General features: G+C 32.8%; 1 protein-coding gene and 1 long non-coding RNA gene across 3 annotated transcripts in view; one reads left to right on the top strand and one right to left on the bottom strand.

Annotated features, from left to right (window-relative positions):
* Nucleotides 1–25230, bottom strand: part of LOC127701910 (uncharacterized) — a 97207-nt gene that overhangs the window by 51157 nt on the left and 20820 nt on the right. The gene's annotated exons all lie outside the window — the stretch shown is intronic.
* Nucleotides 1–25230, top strand: part of LOC127701893 (arylsulfatase B-like) — a 39025-nt gene that overhangs the window by 6014 nt on the left and 7781 nt on the right. For both annotated transcript variants that reach the window (XM_052205869.1, XM_052205870.1), the window contains 13 exons: nucleotides 596–680; nucleotides 3958–4041; nucleotides 4778–4889; nucleotides 8156–8207; nucleotides 9477–9580; nucleotides 11210–11316; nucleotides 12168–12203; nucleotides 17885–17949; nucleotides 18381–18485; nucleotides 19255–19318; nucleotides 20697–20794; nucleotides 23249–23388; nucleotides 23801–23859. In XM_052205869.1, the coding sequence (XP_052061829.1) occupies nucleotides 611–680; nucleotides 3958–4041; nucleotides 4778–4889; nucleotides 8156–8207; nucleotides 9477–9580; nucleotides 11210–11316; nucleotides 12168–12203; nucleotides 17885–17949; nucleotides 18381–18485; nucleotides 19255–19318; nucleotides 20697–20794; nucleotides 23249–23388; nucleotides 23801–23859 (1096 nt within the window). In that variant the 5' untranslated portion in view covers nucleotides 596–610. The remainder of the gene's footprint in view (nucleotides 1–595; nucleotides 681–3957; nucleotides 4042–4777; nucleotides 4890–8155; nucleotides 8208–9476; nucleotides 9581–11209; nucleotides 11317–12167; nucleotides 12204–17884; nucleotides 17950–18380; nucleotides 18486–19254; nucleotides 19319–20696; nucleotides 20795–23248; nucleotides 23389–23800; nucleotides 23860–25230) is intronic.

The raw sequence follows: 25230 nt of genomic DNA, 5'->3' as shown, positions 1-25230 counted from the left end.
CAATTCAACTTTGCATCAATTATCTTTTCAACCTGTCTTGATAAATGTGCTTCTGGGCAGTTATAACTCATTTGTAGAAATTCTTTGTTTTGACGTGTAAGTAGGCCTAAACAATAGAATAACCCCTTACAAAGAACATGATTTACATTCTTTCCTCACTACTAAGGAACATCAAATCCTACAATTTCATTGGTCGAGAGAACTTTGCTATATTCTAATAAAGTTGACAAAAATAGACTTATACCACCAACATTATCAGACCAAACCTGTTATTGAATATAGGTCAACACATAATATACATATATACGTGAATGTTGTCTTCGTATCAGTTCAGTTTGTTCTTCGCGCCAAACTGTTGAGTCAGTCGATTTCCAACTGAAACACAGTTTGTTCTTATGTTGTGATGTTACACCAATGTCCTAAGTTAGGTAATGGTTGAACGCAAACAAACATATTTCATTCAGGTTTATGTGCCTGTCTCATAATGAGAGCATGTATTAGAAATTCAAATGTTATCGTTGGTTGATATCTGTTGTATTTGTTTTTCGTTTATTGTTTTGTGTAATACTCTACTATTCTAATTTTTCAATTTTAGTGAAGGTTTTGGAAAATGGGGTCGATTCCATTTTTGTTCTCATGGTACATCATGATGACCATAGCTGCAAATATCCCTGTCAATGGTAAGTGAGTTAATGAAAACAACACGCTTAAATTTTGTCTGTTCAAAGCGCCTTTCTGGATTGATCTTCAGCAGGAACGCTCAAGTAAAAACATTTAAAAACCAGGGATGCATAAAAACGTAAAAGCGTTAGGAGCAATATGACCTAAAGGAACATAAAAGGATTAGCAAATTCATCTACGATGAACCTTGCCTGAGGGAGTTGAAAGTTTAGTTTTGTTAAACTTTTGATTTTTAGAATATTAAGTTATAAATCATGTCCGTACCGAAGCACTGACTACTCGACTGACAATATTCGCGGTCAGAAATCTCTTTTTGGCAAGAAAACTGTCCAAATTGTTAAGGAAAAAGTTAAACAAATTTTCATACAAACATATGTCATATAGGAAATAAATTAAATGTTACCACTTATACGTTTTTCTTTTATCAATATTAAGATTTCAATGAATTGCTACAAAGAATTCGTAAGACTTCAGTGACATAATTGTTGTAAAAGAGGGACGAAAGATACCAGAGGGACAGTCAAACTCACAGATCGAAAACAACGCCATGGCCAAAAATAAAAAGACAAACAGTCAAATAATAGTACAGATAACACAACATTGAAAACTAAAGACTAAGCAACACGAACCCTAACCAAAACCTGGGGGTGATCTCAGGTGCTCCGGAAGGGTAAGCAGATCCTGCTCCACATGTGGCACCCGTCGTGTTGCTTATGTTATTACAAATCCAGTAAATGGTCTAATTCGGTAGGTCACATTCGTGAAAAGGGAAGGGTATTGTAGTTACGACATAAGGAACATATATGATATCATCAAGTCAACAAAATTTTAAAATAGCATTTAGAAATTAAAGCATTTTATAAACCAGAAATTAATCACACTAAGATTTGTTTTCTATTTGGCTATTCTGTATTGTATGTGATTGAAATTGAATAAACATGAACGTACATATATCACTATGGCGGTACATAACATCCGTTTATCAAAAGATGCATGGTTGACAGATTGTCCTGAGATGATGCATGAATAATACTATAATAGTTTGGTTCCTTTATTGTAATATTGGGGATGAATTAAATATAAAAGGACAGCAGAAAAACATTACCTAGAATTATATGAATTTGTTTATTTGTGTACATTAAAGGGTCATTAGCTGTCAAATGGTTATCCCTTGTTTCACTTTCAATGTTGACATTCTTTTCCTTTTAATAGCTGAACAAGCCTAGGTTATGCGTAACCTATCTCATGTTAAGGGGTTAAATTGAAGGTCACATGAATACGGATTCAATGAGGTCGAACTATCACTTGCAAGTGAATAATTCATCAGCGATTTTTATTAGATTATTTTGACATAAAAGAACCAAACTGGCTGCTAAAAGCGAATTATTATTTACTATTTCATTAATGATTGAACAAATACAAAATCAAATTTTAATTTATTTTATATCTCGCTTGCAAGTCAATAATTCTACTCATTTGAATCCATATGCATGAAACATTTTAATTTGACCTTTGGTGGAAATAGTGCGAATGTGTTCATCATGTGGTTCATTCATTGGGAAAAAAAAAGAATGTCAACAATAAAAAGTGAAACAAGGGATCCACCAGGAATGACCGTTATTTTTACTGATCCGGCCAACAAAAAATCATTCTTATACAGGTGAAACGATGATTTCATATATTTTAAACATATAAAATGAAATCAAACCGACCTAGAAAAATCCGATTGCGCGTGCAATCTATTTACATTTATTTTTATATCTGGTTGTATGACCGTCGGCAGTCTTTGGAGGTCATCTGGCGTCTGGTCTAAAATACGTACGAAATGCTGATGCATTGTAGAGAGCCTATGCATGGTTAATTGTTTTTTTTTTGTAATTTGGATATACGTTTAAGAATGCTATAAATAAAAGTATAAGAATTTTGGTCCAATCGGTGAACCTGAATTTGACAGCTAATACCCCTTTTAGGTCTCTTTTTACACAAGTGAAAAAGACATAAGAACTAGTTTGTCCATATCTAAATCGTTATTTGTCTAGACAGGAAGAGGTATGGGTTCAAGGAGACGACTACTTAACATCATCAAATAGACATTAGTGTTAAAAGAAAAACATATATGTTAAAAGAGCGGTGGAAGGCTATCTCACGAGTACAAAATTCGAAACTACAAAATAAAAGCACAAACACCTCAAGCACAGGGATACACATACTATATTTACAACGTACGTGTAATAGAGACATACTCCTGAATTAAAAAATAATATCTTGTCAACAATCTATCATAGAACAGACATAAACACTATTGTCCATGTGACAGTATTATTGTTATGTCATTGTCCTTGCCATAAAACTTGTTTTGGTTATGAATTGGTGTTTTATTTTTGGTTATGACTTGAAGTTAGTATGACTGGCGATGCATGCATACCAGAATATAAGTAAGTCGATACCAAGATGGAAATAAAAAACACATCTGTCGAAGAAAGATTAACAACACCCTGGTCAGAAGCAAAAGGCGGGAAAAAAACAACAGTACTCAAGACACGTCATAAAAGCCTGAAGATAAAGCAACAACAAAAAATTAAAAAAAAGAGATTGGAATGATCTCAGGTGTTTTGGAAGAGTAGACAGTACCTGTTCTACTAGTTTAATCCGTCTCGCTGCTTATTTTGCAAAAAAAAGGAAAAATCCGATGATAAGTCGCTTTATGTGATGTCACAGCCAGGAAATGTGACTAAGACAAATAAAATATATCGTTGGTCATCAGTGACTGAGATATTCCATAACTTTCAAGTAAATCATGGTAGCGTCCAAACGGTTTTGGAAGAGATCACTTCGACTTTATCACTAAGAATTATTTGTTCAATAGCTTCCATGTAACACCAACCCTTTATCGTTGAAAATAGAGAAGGATTCGCAAGCACTGAAATAACTTATCAACTTAAAGGTGAATGCTCAATATGAAGGTGGCGTTATAATGTTGCTACATAAAATTTGAAAGTACGCAGTGGCGAAATTGAAAGGATCGCTTTTGTCGTTACGATTAGTTCTTAATCTACTCTCCCTATCAATTTTAAGCATGATTCCGACTGGTTTTGTTTCTATGTTTGTCTCTTTATGTCATGAAAAAGAGCATGCACAAAGTTTATCCTTTCGGATCCGCTAAGAGGGTATATTAAAACGGGAAAAGGAGAACACATTTGAGAAAATATTCTAAACTTGAATTTGTTAAGTAGAAAAAAAGAGAACTTAACGTGTTAAATTGCTTTGTATTTTAAGGCTATAGAAATAACCGTCACCAGCCGTATGAAAAGAAAAGATCGAGCAGACCAAACATTGTGCTTATCTTGGCAGACGATCAAGGTGTGTATTTTTTGGATAAATGTATGTCACAGATGTCCGAACATTTAACTTTATTAAATATGTAACTTACAAGGATGTTTCTTTCAAAACAATGTTGCGAAATTATTGTTGTGTTCCCTTATCATAACCTACAAAGAAAACAAACAAATAGGGATGCATATTGTAATTTGTTTGTTAATGACTATGGAGACAAGTGGGGGGGGGGGGGGGGTCATTAAGATGGCATCTCAAAACACCAATAAGGCCCAGAGTCGAAAAGACTGTGAATATATTAAACAGAAACTATCAAAAACTTGCCATCAACAACAAATTCTACAGATGACAAAAAAAAATTAAGAAATGATATGAGTTTGCCATTGACTACTTGCTTGTCTATTCACGTGAATACCTTTCCCGGTCGAGTTTCCTATGCTCTCTTATGTTTACCAGAACTACTATGCAATTGCAGACGAGTTTTGTAGCCCGTTGAGTTTGACCCTGAGTACTTTGAGGGCACGTATTCATACAAATCATCGATAACCGATTGTTAAGCATGATCAGTTTACCCGATACCTGTACATGTAGTGGATAATCCTACAAGAATACTGGAAAGTGAGTTTTTATAACTACGAGGTTCATCCCGTTGCAATAATTTTAAAAACATCACATCACTGACTTTCCGGTCTACCCACGTTTATTCTTTATAACCCCTGAGAATTCTTGTTTTTGCTTTAAAGTGACATTTATCTGATGACAGGTTGGAATGATGTAGGCTGGAATAATCCTGAGGTTATAACACCACATCTCAACTGGTTAGCAAGACACGGCGTTATTCTAAATAACTCATATGTTCAACCTTTGTGCACACCGTATGTATTATTTTCACCAATTTTACCATTAAGTCTTTATTATTTAAATTATGTATATCTTAACCATTTGTGTTAACTGCAAACAACGATTTGTAGTTCAATTTCACACAAGCCAGTGTTGGGTAGTTTTTAATACTAGTATTCTACATTTGGTCAAAATAAGCTGTCCGGACAAAATATATTGAACATATATGTAAATATAAAAAAAAACTTTAATGTGCAAGGGAATGATACTTCTATTAATAAAAATAAATGTCCGGAACCACCACTATCTACGGAAGGTTACGAATACAAATAAAAATGAATTGTTTTGCAAATATGTGTGTGTTTTGTGGCCTATAACGTGGAAAACTTTTATCGAGGAGATCCTAATCAAGCAAAAGCAGTACTTCGTTTGAAGAATGGCTACCATCAATTGTAGCTTTGACGGTTCAAAATGTAGTTATACTGGCCGACGCACAACAGAGCTTACAGTGACACGATAATTTGCTACTGGGAAGAAGGAGTATCCCTGTCAACAACTACTACACGAGAGTTAATTAATTACCAAAAAGATCAGAAAAACGTACATTTCTTGTTTAGTTTGAGATATTATGTCAAAAAATTACATTTTGTAACAATGTTATTTCGAATGGAGTTGATTTATTAATATCTAAAAACAATCTTCATTTTTGCAGTTTGTTTAATAACGATGTTGTTTATAGATATAAGAAGATTTGGTATGAGTGCCAATGAGACAACTCTCCATCCAAGTCAAAATTTATAAAAGTAAACCATTATAGGTCACAGTACGGTCTTCAACACGGAGCTTTGGCTCACACCGAACAGTAAGCTATAAAGGGCCCCAAAAAATTACTAGTGTAAAACCATTCAAACGGGAAAACCAACGGTATAATCTATATAAAAAACGAGAAACGAGAAACACTAATGAACCACATCAACAAACGACAACTACTGAACATTAGATTCCTGACTTAGGACAGGTGCAAACAAATGCAGCGGGTTTAAATGTTTCAATGGTACCAAACCTTCACCCTTTTTCTGAAACAATAGTGTAAAATCACAACATAGAAAGACACACTATAAAATATCAACTGAAATAGCTTAACTCAATCAAAGGACATATTAACACCATTGAACATACACTGAACAAATAAATTTGACCTATGACACAATGTAAATACAAAATAAATAAACTAAGGGAAGAATAATAAAAGTAACATGTTATATCGGTAAGAAATGTTAAACAATTAAAGAAAAACAATATGCTTGAACAAAAATACCATCCATTTGCAATAAATTTAAACACAGGTAAATGAAAATAATTTTGTTGTTAGGTATACCTGTACAGTACCAATAGAGAAAGGAAATATTTTTACAAAATAAATAATTTTGAATACAAAATAAATAAACTAAGGGAAGAATAATAAAAGTAACATGTTATATCGGTAAGAAATGTTAAACAATTTAAGAAAAACAATATGCTCGAACAAAAATACCATCCATTTGCAATAACTTTAAACACAGGTAAATGAAAATAATTTTGTTGTTAGGTATACGTGTACAGTACCAATAGAGAAAGGAAATATTATTACAAAATAAATAATTTTGATGTTCATAGTACGAAGTGAAAATTTATAGTTATACCAAACACTTATCAAAGCTGGTATATAGACCAGATATAACCCCGAATAACATTAAATAACAAAAAAGCAATACAATTAGTATCAACAGGTCAAATAAACAAGAAAGTACGATTTGAGAGTACTCGCAGTTACTGACAGCTAGTTAAAAGCCAAAACAATTAATAATAAAAAATCATGCATCAGAGACTAAAATCAACTAAAACACATCCCAGGGATTTAGTATTTTAACGTCATGGACAGTCAAAGAAGACATGACTAGTGCAATGCCAAAAATAAATGTATCGACAGACAGTAGGATAGTTAGGAGTTTAACCTCTTTATAGATCTAAACGAACGTGGGTGTGTCTTTATACATCCCACTTGAAAAAAATACAAATTTAGTTATGTTTTAATTTGCTGATGACAAAATCGATATTAGTGCCAATGTAAACTATATTCAAAGATCTAATTACAACATTGGTAAGATAACCTTTACTAATAAGCCTGTTTAAAGGTTCGATGAGTTTACACGGATCACATAGTGATTTCCGCGCTTTAAGTACAATGTTACCGTAAAATTTAGGATGTGAAATACCGTTTTTAATCAGTTTTCTACAAGTACAGTCAATTTTACTAATCAAATCTTTGTATCTATGAAAGAACTTAACAAAAGTTTTACGTAATTTATGGTAACGAAATCCTTGATTTAATAATTTACCAGTGATGCATTGATTACGTTCGTTAAAATCTATGACATCACTACACACACGGGCATAACGAACGAGTTGGGATATATATACACCGTATGATGGAGCCAAAGGAACATCGCCGTCTAAAAAAGGAAAATTAACAATAGGGAATGAAAAATCGTCTCTTTTGTCGTAAATTTTCGTATGGAGTTTCCCTTTAGAGATTGAAATGTCCAAATCCAGAAAAGGACAACTACTGCTGTTTATGTTAGATTTAGTTAAAGTAAGTTCTATTGGGTAAATTTCGGTAGTATATTTAGAGAACTCTGGATTATTTAACGAAAAAATATCATCTAGATAACGGAAGGTATTGTTGAATGTATCAACCAAATGTAACAATGACGTGTCTTTACTGAGTTTGGTCATAAACTGAGATTCATAGCAATATAGGAATAAATCTGCTATTAAAGGGGCGCAGTTAGTGCCCATAGGAATACCTACTACCTGTCGATACATTCTATCGCCGAAACGTACATATATGTTGTCCAGGAAAAAATTTAAAGCTTCAATCATATCTTCACATTTCCAGTAAGTGTATCTAGCATGCTTTCCTTTTTCGTTACAGAAAAAGGCTTTAAACGAGTTACAGCAAATAAATTTGTGATGCGATTTTTCAAAAGACCATTTAATTAAATATGAAAACTTTTTCTTGATAAGATTGTGTGGAAGTGTAGTATAGAGAGTAGAAAAATCATAACTGTCAGAATTAAAAGGACCATCAAAAGCATGTATTTTATCTAAAACCTCTAAAGAATTTTTAACACTCCAAAAATAATTAATACCATTTTTTTCATAAGCTTTACACATTTGTCTTAATTACCCCTCAATATGAGAGCAATACTAACACAAATAAAAATATCATTATACTTATTTAGGTAGTAATATATTACAGGTCACGTGCAGCAATATTAACAGGAAAATATCCTCATAGATTGGGTCTCCAGGTATATTTATGGTATTTTACTAGTCACTATTGATATTATTTTAAATTGTTCACTGTTATATCCAATTATACTTCAATTTTCTAATTAAGTGCCTTTTCTGTAATGATTTTATTTAAATATATTTTTCACCGTGTCATTTTATCCTCTATTGATCGGAAGGCATTTATCATCTGAGCTAGTATCATTCGTTACATGGTGAAAAGTTGATGTTAAGTATATGTCAATAAGACAGCAACAGAAAACCCAACTTACTACAGAACATGAACTCCAAAAGGAGCAAAACCAGGTGCGTCGATAGGGTAAGCGTCTTCTGTTATACGTGCATCAACCACCATCCGAATCCACACTCAGTCAAAATGTTAAAGTCAGGAATAGGAAACAATCAGTAAAATTACAGATTAGACGACTGTTCAGGTATCTAAAGACTGCGAAACCTGTAACTAGTGGCTTGAAACATATATCGTATCGGTCAACATATTCGTGATGGGGACCTTAGAACTTATGTAGTGTCAATTTCAGTTGTACTTCTTCGTAACTCTGTTGGCGCAGTTTTTGTGTTATGAGCACACATATGATTGACAAACAGACAAAAACGGGTTTGAAAATAATCAAAATCGAAGAAACTCCAAACGGATTGAGATCAAGTGCTGTGTCTCGGTTTTTCTGCTGGTGAACATGCATCAACCGTCACATGATTCAAGTTGAATGTGACAAAACCAAAATCATGGTCAAATCGATTATTTTGGCAAATCGACATAAATATACCTATGTGGTCTATGAGAGAATTCACATGTCAAGATTGGGTTGCGAGACCGACGCAATAAACAGAACAAGCTGTGGCATATCTTATAAACCAAGATACACAAAGTTCCATAGGCTAGGGTAGATTATATGCTGCTACTAAAAAATGGGAAGTTAACATGAGAAAAACTGAAATTATCGAGTTTCACACATAGAACAGGGTTTTCAGATATACTTAGGTAATAATCTGAAAAAAAAAAGATCCAGTTATGAAGCAGGCCTTTTTTTCTTTTTAGAATCAGAAACCCGCCAAAGCTTTTTAGTTGATCCATGCAAATTAAAAAGAAAGCGTTGATATTTGCTGGTGTCAACTGACTTCTCTTTAAGCTTGTGTTTATCGTCAAGTACATGTCTTTACATGTTAGGTTTTGTTAAACCATTTGTTTTTGTCATAATTCAACTACTCTGTATCTATTTTTATTAATAAAAACGCATGTTCATTCTGTTGTAAAACACGACTATTTGCAGTGGTCTGTAATTGGAGAAAATCAACAAAAGTTTGTACCACGAAAAACACCAATGCTCGCCGAAAAATTACGACAAAGAGGCTACAGAACACATATAACAGGAAAGTATGTTGCATTTCTATTTCTATACAAGAGAGGCGAACGATACCAAAGAGACATTCAAACACACAAATCGAACAAAAACTGACAACGCAATGGCAAAAGAGAAAAAGACCAAAAGACAATCAAGAGTACACAAAACACAACATAGAAAACAAAAGACTGAGCAACACGAACCCCACCAAAAACCTGGGGTGATCTCAGGTGCTCCGGAAGGATAAGCAGAAAAAGTATAGGATAAATCTAACTTAGTTATTCATTGAAGAAAATTCATCAATGTATTACTAATAATTACTTGAAAAATATTTCACAAGGGATATTTCAGGTATATTTATATACATTCAGAGAGAGTAGAAAAGACAATTTTAAGTTCACAACGAGGATACATTTGTTTAATTATGAGTCAAGAATTAAAAAAATGTTATTACCCAGGAGGCGTTCAAAGACCATGAATCAAAGAAAGACGGACAACACCATGACCATAAAAAAAACAGGATCAAAACAAACAACAAAACACAAAAAAGCATACAGAAAACCAAAAATTAATTAGCAACATGAACCCAACCAAACTAGAGGAGACATCAGACACTCTGAAAAAGAATTATGTTTACCAGTAAATATCGATTGAGTTGTCAGTGCTTTTAGGAATAACACGTGTCTTTTCTTTGTAATAAATTGAGAATTGTGGATTTTCGATATTCAGCTTTAGTCATTCAATGTCTTAATTCTGTACTGTTTGTGTAATAAATATAGATTTGTTCAATCTGATTATAACACTACAATTGATAATAACATAAACGATACTAATTTTACCGTACCAAATGCGTATTTGGACAACAAATGTCTCTTCAGTGATGCTCGAAGCCAAAATATTTAAAAAAAAATCAACTCTTGCGAACGTTGAAGAGCTGGTAAAAGAAGGACCTAAAGTATAGCCAAATCCATACAAATGGCAAATCTTCACCGTATTCTTATATCAAATCTGTTAAACTATTAGTACTTTGCAATTGACATAATTTAGTGACAATGATATAGTATATGCGTCAATACCTGATCTGGCAAATTAAATAAAAGTTTTTCTATTCATTTCTAGCCCAGCTACGTCAAACTCAAAGCCAGTATTTTAGAAGAGTCGATTATAACAAAAACAACAACAACAACAAACAACAAATACTTTATTTGTGTACTTTAAAGCATTTGATATAAAACACACTATAATAATAACAGATCAATTCATAAAAGAAACACTCTTAAAAGAGTTATGAGAGACTATAAAACACACATCAAAAATACATTTATATTACATATATAACATATATCAATATATCTTAGCATAAAACACCATAATATTAAAAAGCAATTCTTTTGTAATCATAATCAGAAGATCAAAAACAAAACACAATATACAGTTATTACGAGTATGAAATACACTACTCATAAAAAGTACTTCACGGCAGATTTTGGCTGTAAAATAGCACACTCTGTCGTCATGAAACATAAGTAAAAACGTTTCCTCATTACAATTCCATACGTTCAACAGAAATTTAATCAAATTTTTTTTAACCAACCAACTGATGAATAATTTCATAAATACTTAATTTTGTTTAGAAAATTTCGTATTCCCTTATATTTTAGGTGGCATCTAGGACATTGTAGTGATGATTTAACACCAACGTCTAGAGGTTTTGATTCTTTCTTTGGAATACTCAGAGGTTGGTCGGATCATTTCACAAGAATTCTAGGTAATATTATACGTAGTTGTGAAACTTCCACAAACATTCTTTAATATTTATCCAGACAAGAAACAAATTGTTATACGGATGAAAAAGAGAGGAGAAAGATACCAAAGGGGCATCCACCTAATAAGTCGAAAATAAACTGACAAGGCCATGACTAAAAAAGAAAAAGACAAACAGACAACAACAGTACACAAAACACAACATATAAAACTAAAGACTTAGCAACTCGAACCCCACCAAAAACTGGGGGTGATCTAAGGTGCTCCAGAAGGGTAAGTAGATCCTGCTCCACATGTTGCACATGTCGAGTTGCTCATGTTAGTACAAACCCGGTGTAAATTATATTCTGCACAGTTATTACGTAGTAATTGAGTATATAAAAAAGAAAACACGTTTTTCATTCTTTCAAACTGTGTGTAGTTTTTATCGTACTATATTCGATAATATTAACAAAATAATACGTTATTTGATAGCCAAGAAATGCGTAAAATATCTTATTTCATCAGGATATTAAATAAAAAAAACCTACTATATGACGAAAAAGAAAACTGAATGATAGAATTTTGAAATACAATGTGAGCAGATGGCTCTTGTAAAATGTTTTTAGATAAAAAATATATTTAGATGGGTTACTCTTTAATCAAACTAAATTGTCTGAGTTATATCACCTTTTTAAGCATTTTTTAAACTTTTGAATGAATGAATTTTGTTTTGAATTGTCAAAAAGGTTATATTCTTAATTTATCTAGACTTCTTGCTTTGAATTGTATATTTTACAATATACATATAGCAATAAAATGGAACTTATTTTATAGTCAATAAATAAATAATTAACATAGTTTGTCTCTATCTAGATTGGAGTCAAATAACCATGAGAAGTTCTGAACAAGGTAAGTATGAAATTGTGTATTTCAGCTATTGTTTGAAGAACACCATTTTTACTTTGTGTCACAGATTACTATGAATGAGTTCCATTTGTCGAACCGAAAATCCCGTCCCCCTTACCTCGCTTGTCATTTAAAAACCTAAATGTCAGCAAGTGTTAATCTTTTATTGAACTTAACATAGATGGACAACCTACGCGTAGAAATAGTGAAAAACGTGGCGATTTCAGTTTAATTGTTGTCAACTTCCCATTTTGCGGTAGTTACATAACATCAACCACCATCGTAAAGAGTTTTCATATACCAGCTAATATGTTTCGCGCGATTTCGTTTTCACACTATACTGACTTTATCAACAGAGGTGTGAAGACAACACAAAAACTCCTAAATAAAATTGAGAATGGAAATGGGGAATGTGTCAAAGAGACAACAACCCGACCACAGAACAGACAACAGCAGAAGGCCACCAACAGGTCTTCAATGCAGCGAGAAATTCCCGCACCCGGAGGCGTCCTTCAGCTGGCCCCTAAACAAATATATATACTAGTTCAGTGATAATGAACGCCATACTAAACTCCAAATTGTACACAAGAAACTAAAATTAAAAATAATACAAGACTAACAAAGGCTAGAGGCTCCTGACTTGGGACAGGCGCAAAAATGCGGCGTAGTTAAACATGTTTATGAGATCTCAACCCTCCCCCTATACCTCTAGCCAATGTAGAAAAGTAAACGCATAACAATACGCACATTAAAATTCAGTTCAAGAAAAGTCCGAGTCTGATGTCAGAAGATGTAACCAAAGAAAATAAACAAAATGACAATAATACATAAATAACAACAGACTACTAGCAGTTAACTGACATGCCAGCTCCAGACTTCAATTAAACTGATCGAAAGATTATGTCTTCATCATATGAATATCAGGCACAATCCTTCCCGTTAGGGGTTTAGTATCATACCATCATAACATATATGAGAAGAACATAACCCGTGTCATGCCAACAACTGGTTTTTAAATAAATGTGTTTAGTGCCGATGCAAAGACCCTATAAGTGAATCAATATTAACGCCAAAATATGCAATCTTTAATGACCTGACAACAGTATCGTAACTATATCCCTTCTTAATAAGTCTATTTAAAGGTTTTGTTAGTTTCAGAGGTGAATACTGACATTTTTGTGCTTTATAAAGAATATTTCCATAAAAAATTGGATGTGAAATACCTGAACGTATAAGAAGTCTGCATGTTGAGCTATATTTACGAATGATGTCCTTATACCGATGATAAAATTTAGTAAATGTTTTGACTAGTTTGTGATATCGAAAACCCTGGTGTTATAATTTTTCAGTAATACATAAATTTCTCTCGTTAAAATCTAAAACATTGTTACATACACGAGCGAATCGTACAAGTTGAGATATATAAACACCGTAAGATGGTGACAAGGGAACGTCACCATCTAAAAATGGATAATTAACGATAGGAAATGAAAAATCATCTCTTTCATCATATATTTTAGTATTAAGCTTTCCGTTAATGATATAGATATCAAGATCGAGGAAAGGGCAGTGGTCATTGTTAGTATTAGCTTTATTTAAAGTAAGTTCAACAGGATAAATTTCTTTAGTATACATACTGAAGTTGTCATTATTGAGAGCCAAAATATCATCCAAATATCTAAAAGTATTATTAAATTTGTGTATCAGATGTTGTTTCGATGGTTCTTTACTGATTTTTGTCATAAATTGTAACTCATAGCAATACAAAAAAAGGTCCGCAATAAGTGGTGCACAGTTAGTCCCCATTGGAATTCCGATAACCTGACGATATACGGAATCTCCAAAGCGAACAAAAATGTTATCTAGTAAAAATTCAAGGGCATATATAGTATCAAAGCATGTCCAATTGACATAGTTTTTTTGTTTATTGCTACTAAAAAATGACCTAAAAGAGTTTGAACATATATATTCACATTCTGACTTTTTAAATGCCCATTTAATTAGGTGTGTGAATTTTTTCTTAATGAGAATGTGAGGCAATGTGGTATATAGGGTAGAAAAATCAAAACTTTGAACAGATTCAAAATCACCAATGCATGCAATTTATCAAGTACTTCCAACGAGTTCTTGACACTCCAAAAGTAATTAATTCCACTATTTTCGAAGGCCTTATTTGAACAATTTATTATCAGGATTTTGATTGTACCAAGTGTACTGGTAAGAAGAATAGACAATTTAGAAGTGGAACAATGACTTGAAGACGAAATGAATCTATATTTGTAAGGTGTTTTGTGTAGCTTCGGAAGCCAATACATAGTTGGGACTTTCATTGTATTTGGTTCTGCTTGTAAAGCGGTAGCTTAAAGTTTATGTTTGTTACAGATGTCGTTTTCTGAAAATGGAGTCAGTTGGAATGTTGGTGAATTGGTGATTTCTTTTTTCAGAACCTCAATGTAAAATTTACGTCAAACAATAATCATATTGTTAGCAGCTTTATCGGCCAAGCATTATTATCAGAAAGAAGGGTCTTAAATTGACACTACCCAAGTCCCCTTCACGATTAAGAGTGTCGATACGATGAGTCTTTGTTTCAGCTCAGTAGAGACATGCTTTCGTGGTTTTAGGTTTTAAAACATCAGAATAGTTGTCGAATATGTAACTTCCTGATTGTGTCCTATTTCTTATTGTGACATTTTTACTGAGTCTGTATACGCTTGGCGAGCGATGCAAGCATAGCAGGAGACGATAAACCTGTCTACGCCTCCGACTTGACCTCTTTCATTTAATTCCGTTCTGATTTTCTCTCCATTTGTATGTATTTTCAAAATGGATAGACAGTGTAAACATCGGCAACCTGTTTTTGCCTCTTTCTTATGTCGTCCGTCCGACTAACATCATTAAGTTGTTTTGTGTGACGATAAACACTATTTACAAACTTACTATTTGTGTACATCACCGAATGCGAAAAATCGCTGGAAACTAAATCTGGCAACTTGCGGAGCTAGCTGTAAAACCAGGTTTAACCCACCATTTTCTTTGGAAAATCCCTGTAACAGGTCAGGAATATGACAATTGTTTTTCTTTCGTTAATATATATGTTGCCTCAGTTTTTTTCAGTTTAAATGATTTTTATCTTTTAATCTATTTCTGGAATGGCTGGATATTCATTTAACATTTTCTTAGAATTCAATTAATAGATATAGGAAGATGTGGTATGAGTGCCAATGAGACAACTGTCCATTTACTTGCCATTTACGGGGTGTTTTTCTATTCGCGTCGTCTCATGTGTATAACTATAAACACAAACATCACATATGTATACCATTATAATCTGCAGGGTGAAACATTAATGAAATCTTTTCCCTTATTGCTCACAATTTCATTACAACTAGTTCCTTTGACTATACTAATTTCCATGTATTACGAATAAGACTTGTTTTGAATAAGACATAAGTCTGAGAAATAGTATTTAAACTTGAAACAAAATTTTAATACATGTATCTCAGGTAGACATGAAAATCTAAATTTGAGAAATTATGAAATATTGTAAGGAGGACTTTATATATATTGCTTTACACAGTGATCTCTAGATTTCTGCTATGCTGTTGGTCTCCTGTCTCATTGGCATTTTATCTCATTTTTCTATCATAGATTATATATGTCATTTGCTGTGATTAAGATGAATAACATTATTACCAATATCAGAATTGAATCTTAATATTGATATGAAATAACATTTGCCTTAATTACTTATAGACAACTTAAACAAGCCTCAAGAAGAATTAAAAGAATCTAGTGTTATTCTTAAATGCACATTCCGCGAATTGTTCGAAATACCAAGGATTTTCAACCGAAGGGATGGATTACCTTAGCTGTTTTTGGTCAAACCTTTTTGGATTATTTCGGTCCACAATGCACTTCAATTTCGTACTTGATTTGGCCTTTTAACTTTTTTTATTTGAGCGTCACTGATGAGTCTTTTGAATACTAAACGCGCTTCTGGCGTACAAAATTATAAGCATGGTATCTACGATTGTTTTTTGTTAAAGATTATGTACTCTCATTAAATTAGCCCAAGTATGTTCACTATGTTGATCGCATCTTTCCCATAGAACTTGCAATAAAGGACAGAACAAATAAACTTTTACTTCATACTTACATGAAAAATTTGACAGTGACGGTCGGTTGAGAACTACACTTTACGATAAACGAGATGATTTTAGATTTCCCATTGTGATATTTTCATTTGAATGTAGCAACATTAAAGAAGAGCCTGCATATGAAATATTTATCTCCAAGTCAATACAGTATTGAAAGATTGCGTATCTTATCATGATTTCTTTGATAGATGGTTGGTGCTAGCAAGGAGACTACTGAACCGATGGTTTGTTATGGTAAATTAAGGCGACAGTAGTTAACCGATGTTCAATAACATTAATTGTACCAATTTTTCTGCACGATATGCCTATTTCGACAATAAATTTCTCTTCCGTGATGCTCGAGGCTAAAATATTTTAAAAAAATCCAAAACATATGAAAAAATGAAGAACTTATAAACCAAAAAGGACAAAACGTATAGCCAAAGCGGGACAAGAAATCAGAGCTTTGCACGAGAGAGATAAATTCCTTAATTTAAGATAATTTCCAAAATTTTGTAACAGCAAACTTTAATAACACATTATCCGTATTTTCATGCCGGTACCGAAGTACTTGCTACTGTGCTGATGATACCCTTGGGTACTAACAGTCCACCAACAGAGGTATCGACCCAGTGGTATTTATAACATTAACGATACCAATTTTTCTGCACAGAATGTGCATTTCGACAATAAATGTCCTTCAAATCTCGTAAAACGATTATAAAGAAACAATGTCACAAACAAAAACTGAGGGAATCGCAAGAACACCAAAAGGAGCGAGACCGGTTGCGCCGACAGGGAAGGCGTCTCCTGCTTTGTATGCGTCACCCGCAATGAGAATTCACAATCGGGAATAGGACACATTCGGTTAATTTGCAGATCAGGCAACAATACTCATATCTCAAGATCTAAGACCGCGAAAACATGTCGCTAGTGAGTTGAAACACTGACGCATGGTATCGGTCAACCAATTTGTGATGGAGAGTTCCATCTGGCATTCGTCATTTGATGACCATTAGACCGTTCCTTCAAAATAAGACTGTCAAGTCGACGCTGAAATTTGTTATATTGATTCATTTCCAATAGTACTTATTAAAGAAACTATATATCTTTAGATTTGAGAAAGTAAGGATATATATTTACGGATAACGGAGCTTTATTAATAAAACATAACTTTGAAATAGATAAGAAGATGTTGAGGTAGAAGTTTGAAGTATGCCTTTGAGCTAACATTCAACAGGAATAACCAAACGTTTTGAAAGAAGATGATGTAATGATTCACTGGAAGCAACATAAAGGAGACAGTAAAAAAAAATTAACAAAACCAGTTTAGATCGACATATGCTTTTATAATTTGACTTAGTCAATAGAGGTATTGAAATATCAACATAATTTGCATACAAGAAAATTAACTATACTGCAATACTATAAGATACAAAACGACTTTGAATGTTTGATTCAATTTGTCTTAAAGAAAGAAAATGAATATGCATTACGGGTAAAATTATTTTGAAATGATCGCATTATTTTTGTTTACCTTTTCAGTAGCCAGTTATGACTTCTGGAGGAACAAGAACGTTTACCTTCTACAGGATGGATCATATAATACAGTAAGTTTATATAAATCCTTTATATCTATAAAGTTAAGGCATTGCATTAGTATGATTTATTAAATAACTTCACTAACAAAAGTCTTGATTCAGGAGAATTACGGGATGGTAGAATGGCATAATGAAAATATTTGGTTTTCCAGTTAAATTTTTAAATGAAATTTCCATATAAAATTTGATATGACAATACTACAATCAAGTACACACTTAAAAAGCTGATTGTCGTAGTTTCTTAGTAGAACATGACTGTCGCCATTTAAAACACCCATTTTATTTCACAGTTTATATAAAAAAATATATGTGTGTTGGCTCTTTATATTGTGAAGCCTACTCCTCAAAATATTTTAAACAGAGAAAATTTGTTTTGTCATTGGCAAACATATATGAAGACATCGACGAATACCAAACTTTTTTTTTATTCTTGTTTACAGGATTTATTCACGGAAGAAGCCGTGAAGATAATTGATGCTCACGATCAAAAGAAGTCACCTATGTTTTTGTATCTTCCGTACACAAGTCCCCATTTTCCTCTCCAAGTAAGTATACATAATTCACTATCATCATTACGCCATATGATTTCATTAAAATACTAGTAAGAAAATTAACACAGTTCACAGAAAATGTCTTATGTACTACAGGTATTGGACGTGTTTTAAGTGTTAACATTCTTCAGATATTGTATTTGTTATTTGGTGAAGCCAAACCAATTATACAAATGTAAATGTAATTGTTAGATTCATACATGCCATATTTGCCTTGAACAAAGCATTTAAACAGCCAATGGCAACAATAGTACTGTTTAATGTAAAAATCGCTTTAAATTCATCAAAATGAAATTTGACCAATTATAACAGCCAGACGAATCTCTTTCTATGTGCCTTAGATTATAGCTTATTGTCTGTCACTTGACAAGATATGAAAATAAAGAAAGAAAAATAATGAATCCAAATCAAAGTAAACACAACAAAACAGAGAATGCATAGAACAAAAAAATATCTAAAATGTCTCAGATGTGTTCATTTACAGAAGTGTTTGCTGATTAATTTAGAGTCGTAATACGTGTATTTCAAATCAAATTAATTGCGAAAAATGTCTCGATGTTTTGCGTGATTATTTGTATGTTTGAAACTGAGTATTTGACCCTAATGGTAATGTTGAGCCAAATCAAAATATTTGATATCGTTCTAACAGTTTGTAATGTAAATCGCAACGTTCTTTTGTTTTTTTGTGATTCAATATTTTAAATAGTAGTACCATTTAAAACAATGTTTGCAAATTGTATGATAAAGCAATATGACTTTTAAGGTACCACAAACGTTCAAGAATTTGTACCAAAATGTAACAGACCCTAAAAGACAGACATATTTAGGTAAGTAAGGAAGAGAAAACTCTCAGACAAATGTGAAGACATATAACGTGTCTGTATAGTGTTACATATATACAAATGTATTATATGTAATACTAGTTTATTCACATCTTCGTTTATAACAAAACTGGAAAGCAAGTAGGGACAAAAATCAGCAAACTATATCTTCAAATGTAGGGTGACATGTTTTCCTGCGGATTTTTACCTTGTAAACAAGCACGTTAAAAATCCGGCAAAGCGTGTTGGTCTAGTACAACGCAGGGTTAATATTCATATTAAATTCACATCTGCTCGTCCTGAATATGCATTTAATTTACCGCTGGACGTTAAGCAACCATCCAATATCATTATTAAATGCAAATATATTTCATTCTGCGACATATGATATATTTTTGCACCCTAGGAAACTCGCCACTGTTTTATTTCACGAAAATGCACAAATCTTGATTCTGATCTATGTTATATTCACGGACATAATTGTATGCCACTACAAAAGTTAGGGCAAGTTTCGTTGAATGTCAGAATACGTTTTTTGATACGTCACGGGTGCGTTTTATACGTTCACGGGTCGCTGAAACTACGCCGGGCGGATGTTACAAACACGCCCCGTATACGTCCAAGTAAAATTCCAAGTAAAAGTCGAACGATCTTGAGGCGTATGCAACGTGCCCTAAACGTGTCTCAAACTTATCTGTAGCGTTTTTCAACGCGCTTGTAACGTATGTAGTACGTGCGTGTAGCGAACAGGTATACGCTTGACAAGCTCTAGATCTAGATGAAAATGTTTATGCAACATAAAAATTTCCTGGAGTTATAGCGTTCACCAAGCGTATACCTTTGCATTTCGACGTACTTCAAACTAATGCAACGCGTGTCTAACGATTGCTTAGCGTTCCTATTGCGTACACCTAACGTTTACGGACTTAATCAATTTTCACTGTACGTCTGGTGCACGTCGGTCTATACGCCAATGTGTGACGCCGGCATAGGAGTCTTTTTTAGACGAAACGCGCGTCTGGCGTACACAATTTTAAGCCTGGTATCTATGATGAATTTATTTTCATACATGTAGACGGTATGATAAACTGATGTTTTAAATATCAGCGGACAACAGTATATTTTAAAATTTAGCAGTTATATACTTCTAGTTTATCCTTGCTTATTTACCTTTAAAGATGTTTAAGTGTCAATTATAAAATAATTTGATATAGAACGGTCGTTGTTTTGTTGTCAAGTATAACTCATTAGTGAATCACTGACCTTTACCCAATTTTTATGATAAATAAAAACAGATGAAAAATGCAGTTTTCAACCTTTTATATTTGTAGCTGCAACTTCAGAATTAAATTCTTTATTTACAAACCTATGTACTAAATTTCAGGAATGGTATCATCTTTAGATTTCAGCGTTGGAAGAGTTGTAACTGCTTTAAAAAGAAATGGTTTCATGGATAATACAGTAATTATATATCTGAGTGATGTACGTACATAGTTCAAATGTAGTAAAATAAAAATAAGAAGATGTGATATGATTGCCAATGAGACAACTCTCCACAAGATACCAAATGACACAAAAATTTACATCTATAGGTCACCGTATGGCCTTCAACAATGAGAAAAACCCATAACGCATAGTCAGCTATAAAAGGCCCCGAAATGAAAAATGTAAAACAATTCAAACGAGAAAACTAACGGCCTGATTTATGTAAAAAATAATGAACGAAAAACATATGTGATATACAGCAACAAACGACAACCATTGAATTACAGGCTCCTGACTTAGGACAGGAACATACAGAATGTGGCACCTCCCCTAACCTAGAACAATGATGTAACAGCACAACATATGAACAAACTATAAAAATCAGTTGAAAAGGGCTTAACTTATCAGATGGATACAAAGTATACATCTTACAAAAACACAGACTGGACGTGGTAGGGTACTTTTACATCCCACAACAAAAAGACACTAAGTACAGATCTGAGAGTACTCACAGTTACTGACAGCTAGTTCAAAGCCAATAACAACTAATAAAAAAAATCATGCATCTTAGACTAAAATATCAATCAGTACACATCCAACATCCAATGGATTTAGTGTAAAGACGACATTAACAGTCAGAGAAAAGCATGATCTTGTGCAATGCCAAAATAGTCCATCTAAACACATACCAATATAAATTAGACCCTGGCTTCATATTTTGCTTAGGATGAATAATAAATAGTAATACTAAAATGTATCGAACAACACCATTAGTTTTTCCTAAATGTTTACGATTATGACACCGAAGGAATCCAAAGTTGATTGTTTGTCTAATGTAGTAAGGGAAACTATAAGTCTTAAATACTCCGAAAGGATTTATACCGAATTAGACTCATTACCAGGTTTGACACTTCCATTAGCAACATGATAGGTGCCACATGTGGAGCAGGATCTGCTTATCCTTCCGAAGCATCTGAGAACACCTTCGTCTTTTAGTGGGGTTCGTGTTGCTCAGTCTTTAGTTTTCTATGTTGTGTTTTATGTAATGTTGTTTATCTTTTCGTCGTTTTTCGTTTTTTTGCTATGACATTATCAGTTTGTTTTCGACTTATAGGTTTGAATATCCTTTTGGTATATTTCGCCTCTCTTTTAAAGAAGTTCATTTATAATAAAAGTTCTATGGTTTTTCAAATATTCGGCATTTGGCGTTCCTAATGAAGGTAAATCCAGAAAAGCGCTTCGGACACATGAAATTTATCAATGTTTTTTTTATTAAATTCAGTTAAAATGGTTCTTTCTTCAGAACGGACGATTTTAATACTTACTGCCTATTCCAATTATATTTTATGATGTGACTTTAAGAATTCTGTTAGGGGTGTTGTATATGATTTTATCTTCTTGAAATAATTCAAATATTAGTTGTGGCTACCTTAGTTAGCTTTCTGCAGTAGTGAGCACATTTTCACCCTGATTTCTCCTTATATTTCCTTATTGAATTTAGTGGTCATCCTGTTGGTAGCTGGACAGTGCAGGAATTTTATAACGTTTTTGACATATGGTCTCGATTTGCGAAGAGAAAGGTTTGTGTGCGCATCAACTGGTATAATCCCACCACATTTTAAGCATTTATATAGTCCTGCTTGTTAGTTGGTTACCGTTGTGGAATATCTATTTCACAGATAACAACGGATATGTTACCATAATCCCGTCCTTTTTTTCTCTTATAAGACATCGCGGAATTTAAGTTATCACCAAGTTTGTACATATGTAAGGCTGAGCTACACGACGGGTATCACATGTGGAGCAGGATCTGCCAACCGTTTCGGAGCACCCGAAATCACTCCCGGTTTTGGTGGGGTTCGTGATCCTCAGTCTTTAGATTTCTATGTTGTGTTTTGTATACTGTTGGTCATTTAGTCGTTTTTCGTTTTTTGCCATGGCGTGATCAGTTTGTCATCGAGTTATAAGTTTCTAAATATGATATGGTAACCAGGAAAACAAATTATCAAGAAATGTATGTGTGTCCAGTTGTGGATGATGACATTATGTGTTAGCATCACTTTTATCCAAACGAATTTTTAATAAATTAGTGATATGGATCCGTATATTGTTGTATGATTTTTCTTGTTTACAATTCTGGAACAGTACCAGTAAGGTGTGGGTAGTGGTAAGTTCCATTTTGTAAGGAACAGCATTACAATTTTACAGAATTAAATCAAATTTTGATTAATATCAGGCCCAAAAGCAAAAAGTGTGTATATGATTTGCAAATGCGTGAGGTTGAATGAATGATTTTGTAAAATACTCCAAAATAGTTTTAAAAATTAGTATCTTTACGGTGGTGTAGATAATTGCGTGATATTAAGTGACTAGCAATAAAAATAACATCGTAAAAGAAAGCCACTTACGCTTCATTCAAACATGTTTTATACTTATCCTTTATTGAAACAGAATGGCGGTGCTCAGAACTTTGGTGGCAGCAATTTACCATTTAGGGGAGATAAGAGTGATTTATGGGAAGGAGGAACAAAGTCCGTCGGATTTGTGTATAGTCCCAAGTTTCTAGGTCAGCAAGGATGCATTCATTCAGGGTTTGTATGCTTTGATGAATTTCGTAAATCTCTATTTAAAAATTTTTTAAAGAAAATAAGATTGCACTTATATTTGAGATTGATAATTTTCTCCAATCTTGAAGCTATTCGTCATTTCTTAATGTTACTTATATTTGAATTTGAGTTCAATAGATGAGAGTACATGAAGACAAAAGTAAGAAATGAAGAATTATTCAAGACTCCAATCTTTTGAAAGGCAATTTCATGTAACAAAAAAATAATTACTGAAAACAAGACGTGGGACATTTGAAAAAAAGTATCGTTTAAATTTACAATAAATTAGATAAAAAACAGATTTCGATAGAACGAACACATTGGCTTTTTTTATACATACATGAATTTTTTATTTGGTTTATTACTTTAAATTTAACCATTTCATATTAATCACCAGAATGATTCATGCTGTCGATTGGTTTCCAACAATACTTGACATCGCTGGACACAACCAAGGTACATTTGGTTTTACTTTGTACAAATAAAGTCATAATTTTTCTTGCATACATGTAAAATTTGAATAGTAGCAGAATGGTGAATGTTATCCTTTCAAATATCATGCTCAGAAATTTAATAAAAATGCTACTTTCCTGGATATATTTTAAAAGATTATTAAACCTATTAAATGTAAGATTATTAAACCTATTAAATGTGAGATTATTAAACCTATTAAATGTAAGATTATTAAACCTATTAAATGTAAGACTCCTTTAAATTTTTAATATAAACAATAATTAGGAGATGTGGTAAGATTACCAATGAGATCACTATCCATCATAGACTTAAGGACAAGGATGTAAACAACTTTAGAGTACTGTACGGCCTTTAATAATGAGCAATAACCATACCCTATAATAAGCTTTAAAAACCCAGTCATGACAAAATTTGAAACAATTCAAAATATAAAACCAACGGTTTGATTTATTTAAAACATAAAATAAAAACAAACAGACAAACAACAACCAACACCACTAAATTACAGGTTCTTGACTCTTGAAACAAGAAACATTAAGAATGTGGCGGGTTGTAATAGAACAACATAAGAATAGATTATAAAAACAGTTGGAAAAGGCTTGACTCGCAAATCGTTACTAAGCACAACAAAAACACAATGTACCGCTCCAACACTACTTGCAGTTACTAAAATCATGCAGAAAACCAATTCCAAATAATAAATAAACTGTGTTTTACCAGACTAAAATTTCATTCAATCAGTACATATCCAATGGATTACTAGTAAGTGGGGAGACGTCATAAACAGTCTACGGAAAGCATGGCCTTGTGCAATGCAAATATATAAGTATCGACAGGACGTAAGATGTAATTTATGAAAAACAAAATCAGTTTTAGTTTTTTGTCGGTCTCTCTCTTCAACTAAAACGTTTTCATATTTCTGTGTCTTTCTCCTCTTCTTTAGTAACAGTGAAAACAATATTCAAAGATCTTACTACTAAAAGTGTTTGATTGATAATCTCTCAAAATAAGTTATGAATGAAGTTTCTATTATTTAAGGCATCAATAAGTTTGGAAGACGAATCTAATTTTATTGGCTTTATAATCAACATCACCATAAATAAAATGAAGCAATATGCTGTAAGTAATTATATTTCTACAGGAACCGCAAAACTTCCAAACCAAATCTTTGTAGTTTTAATGAAATAATAAAGGCTCTAAGTAATTTGTTGTAACGAAATGCCTGGCTTAATGAATTACCAGTTATACACAGAATACGATCACTGAAACCTTAAACGTCACGTCAGACTATTTACTATACTGGTCTAGACTCGAAGTGATTTACTGTTTGACATACTGTATAGACAGTTGTCT

This window comes from Mytilus californianus, unplaced genomic scaffold (assembly GCF_021869535.1).
Source record: "Mytilus californianus isolate M0D057914Y unplaced genomic scaffold, xbMytCali1.0.p SCAF_5, whole genome shotgun sequence".
NCBI classification, from domain to species: domain Eukaryota; kingdom Metazoa; phylum Mollusca; class Bivalvia; order Mytilida; family Mytilidae; genus Mytilus; species Mytilus californianus.
Note: the sequence above shows the minus strand (reverse complement) of the source record. Positions and strands in the feature narration are given on the sequence as shown.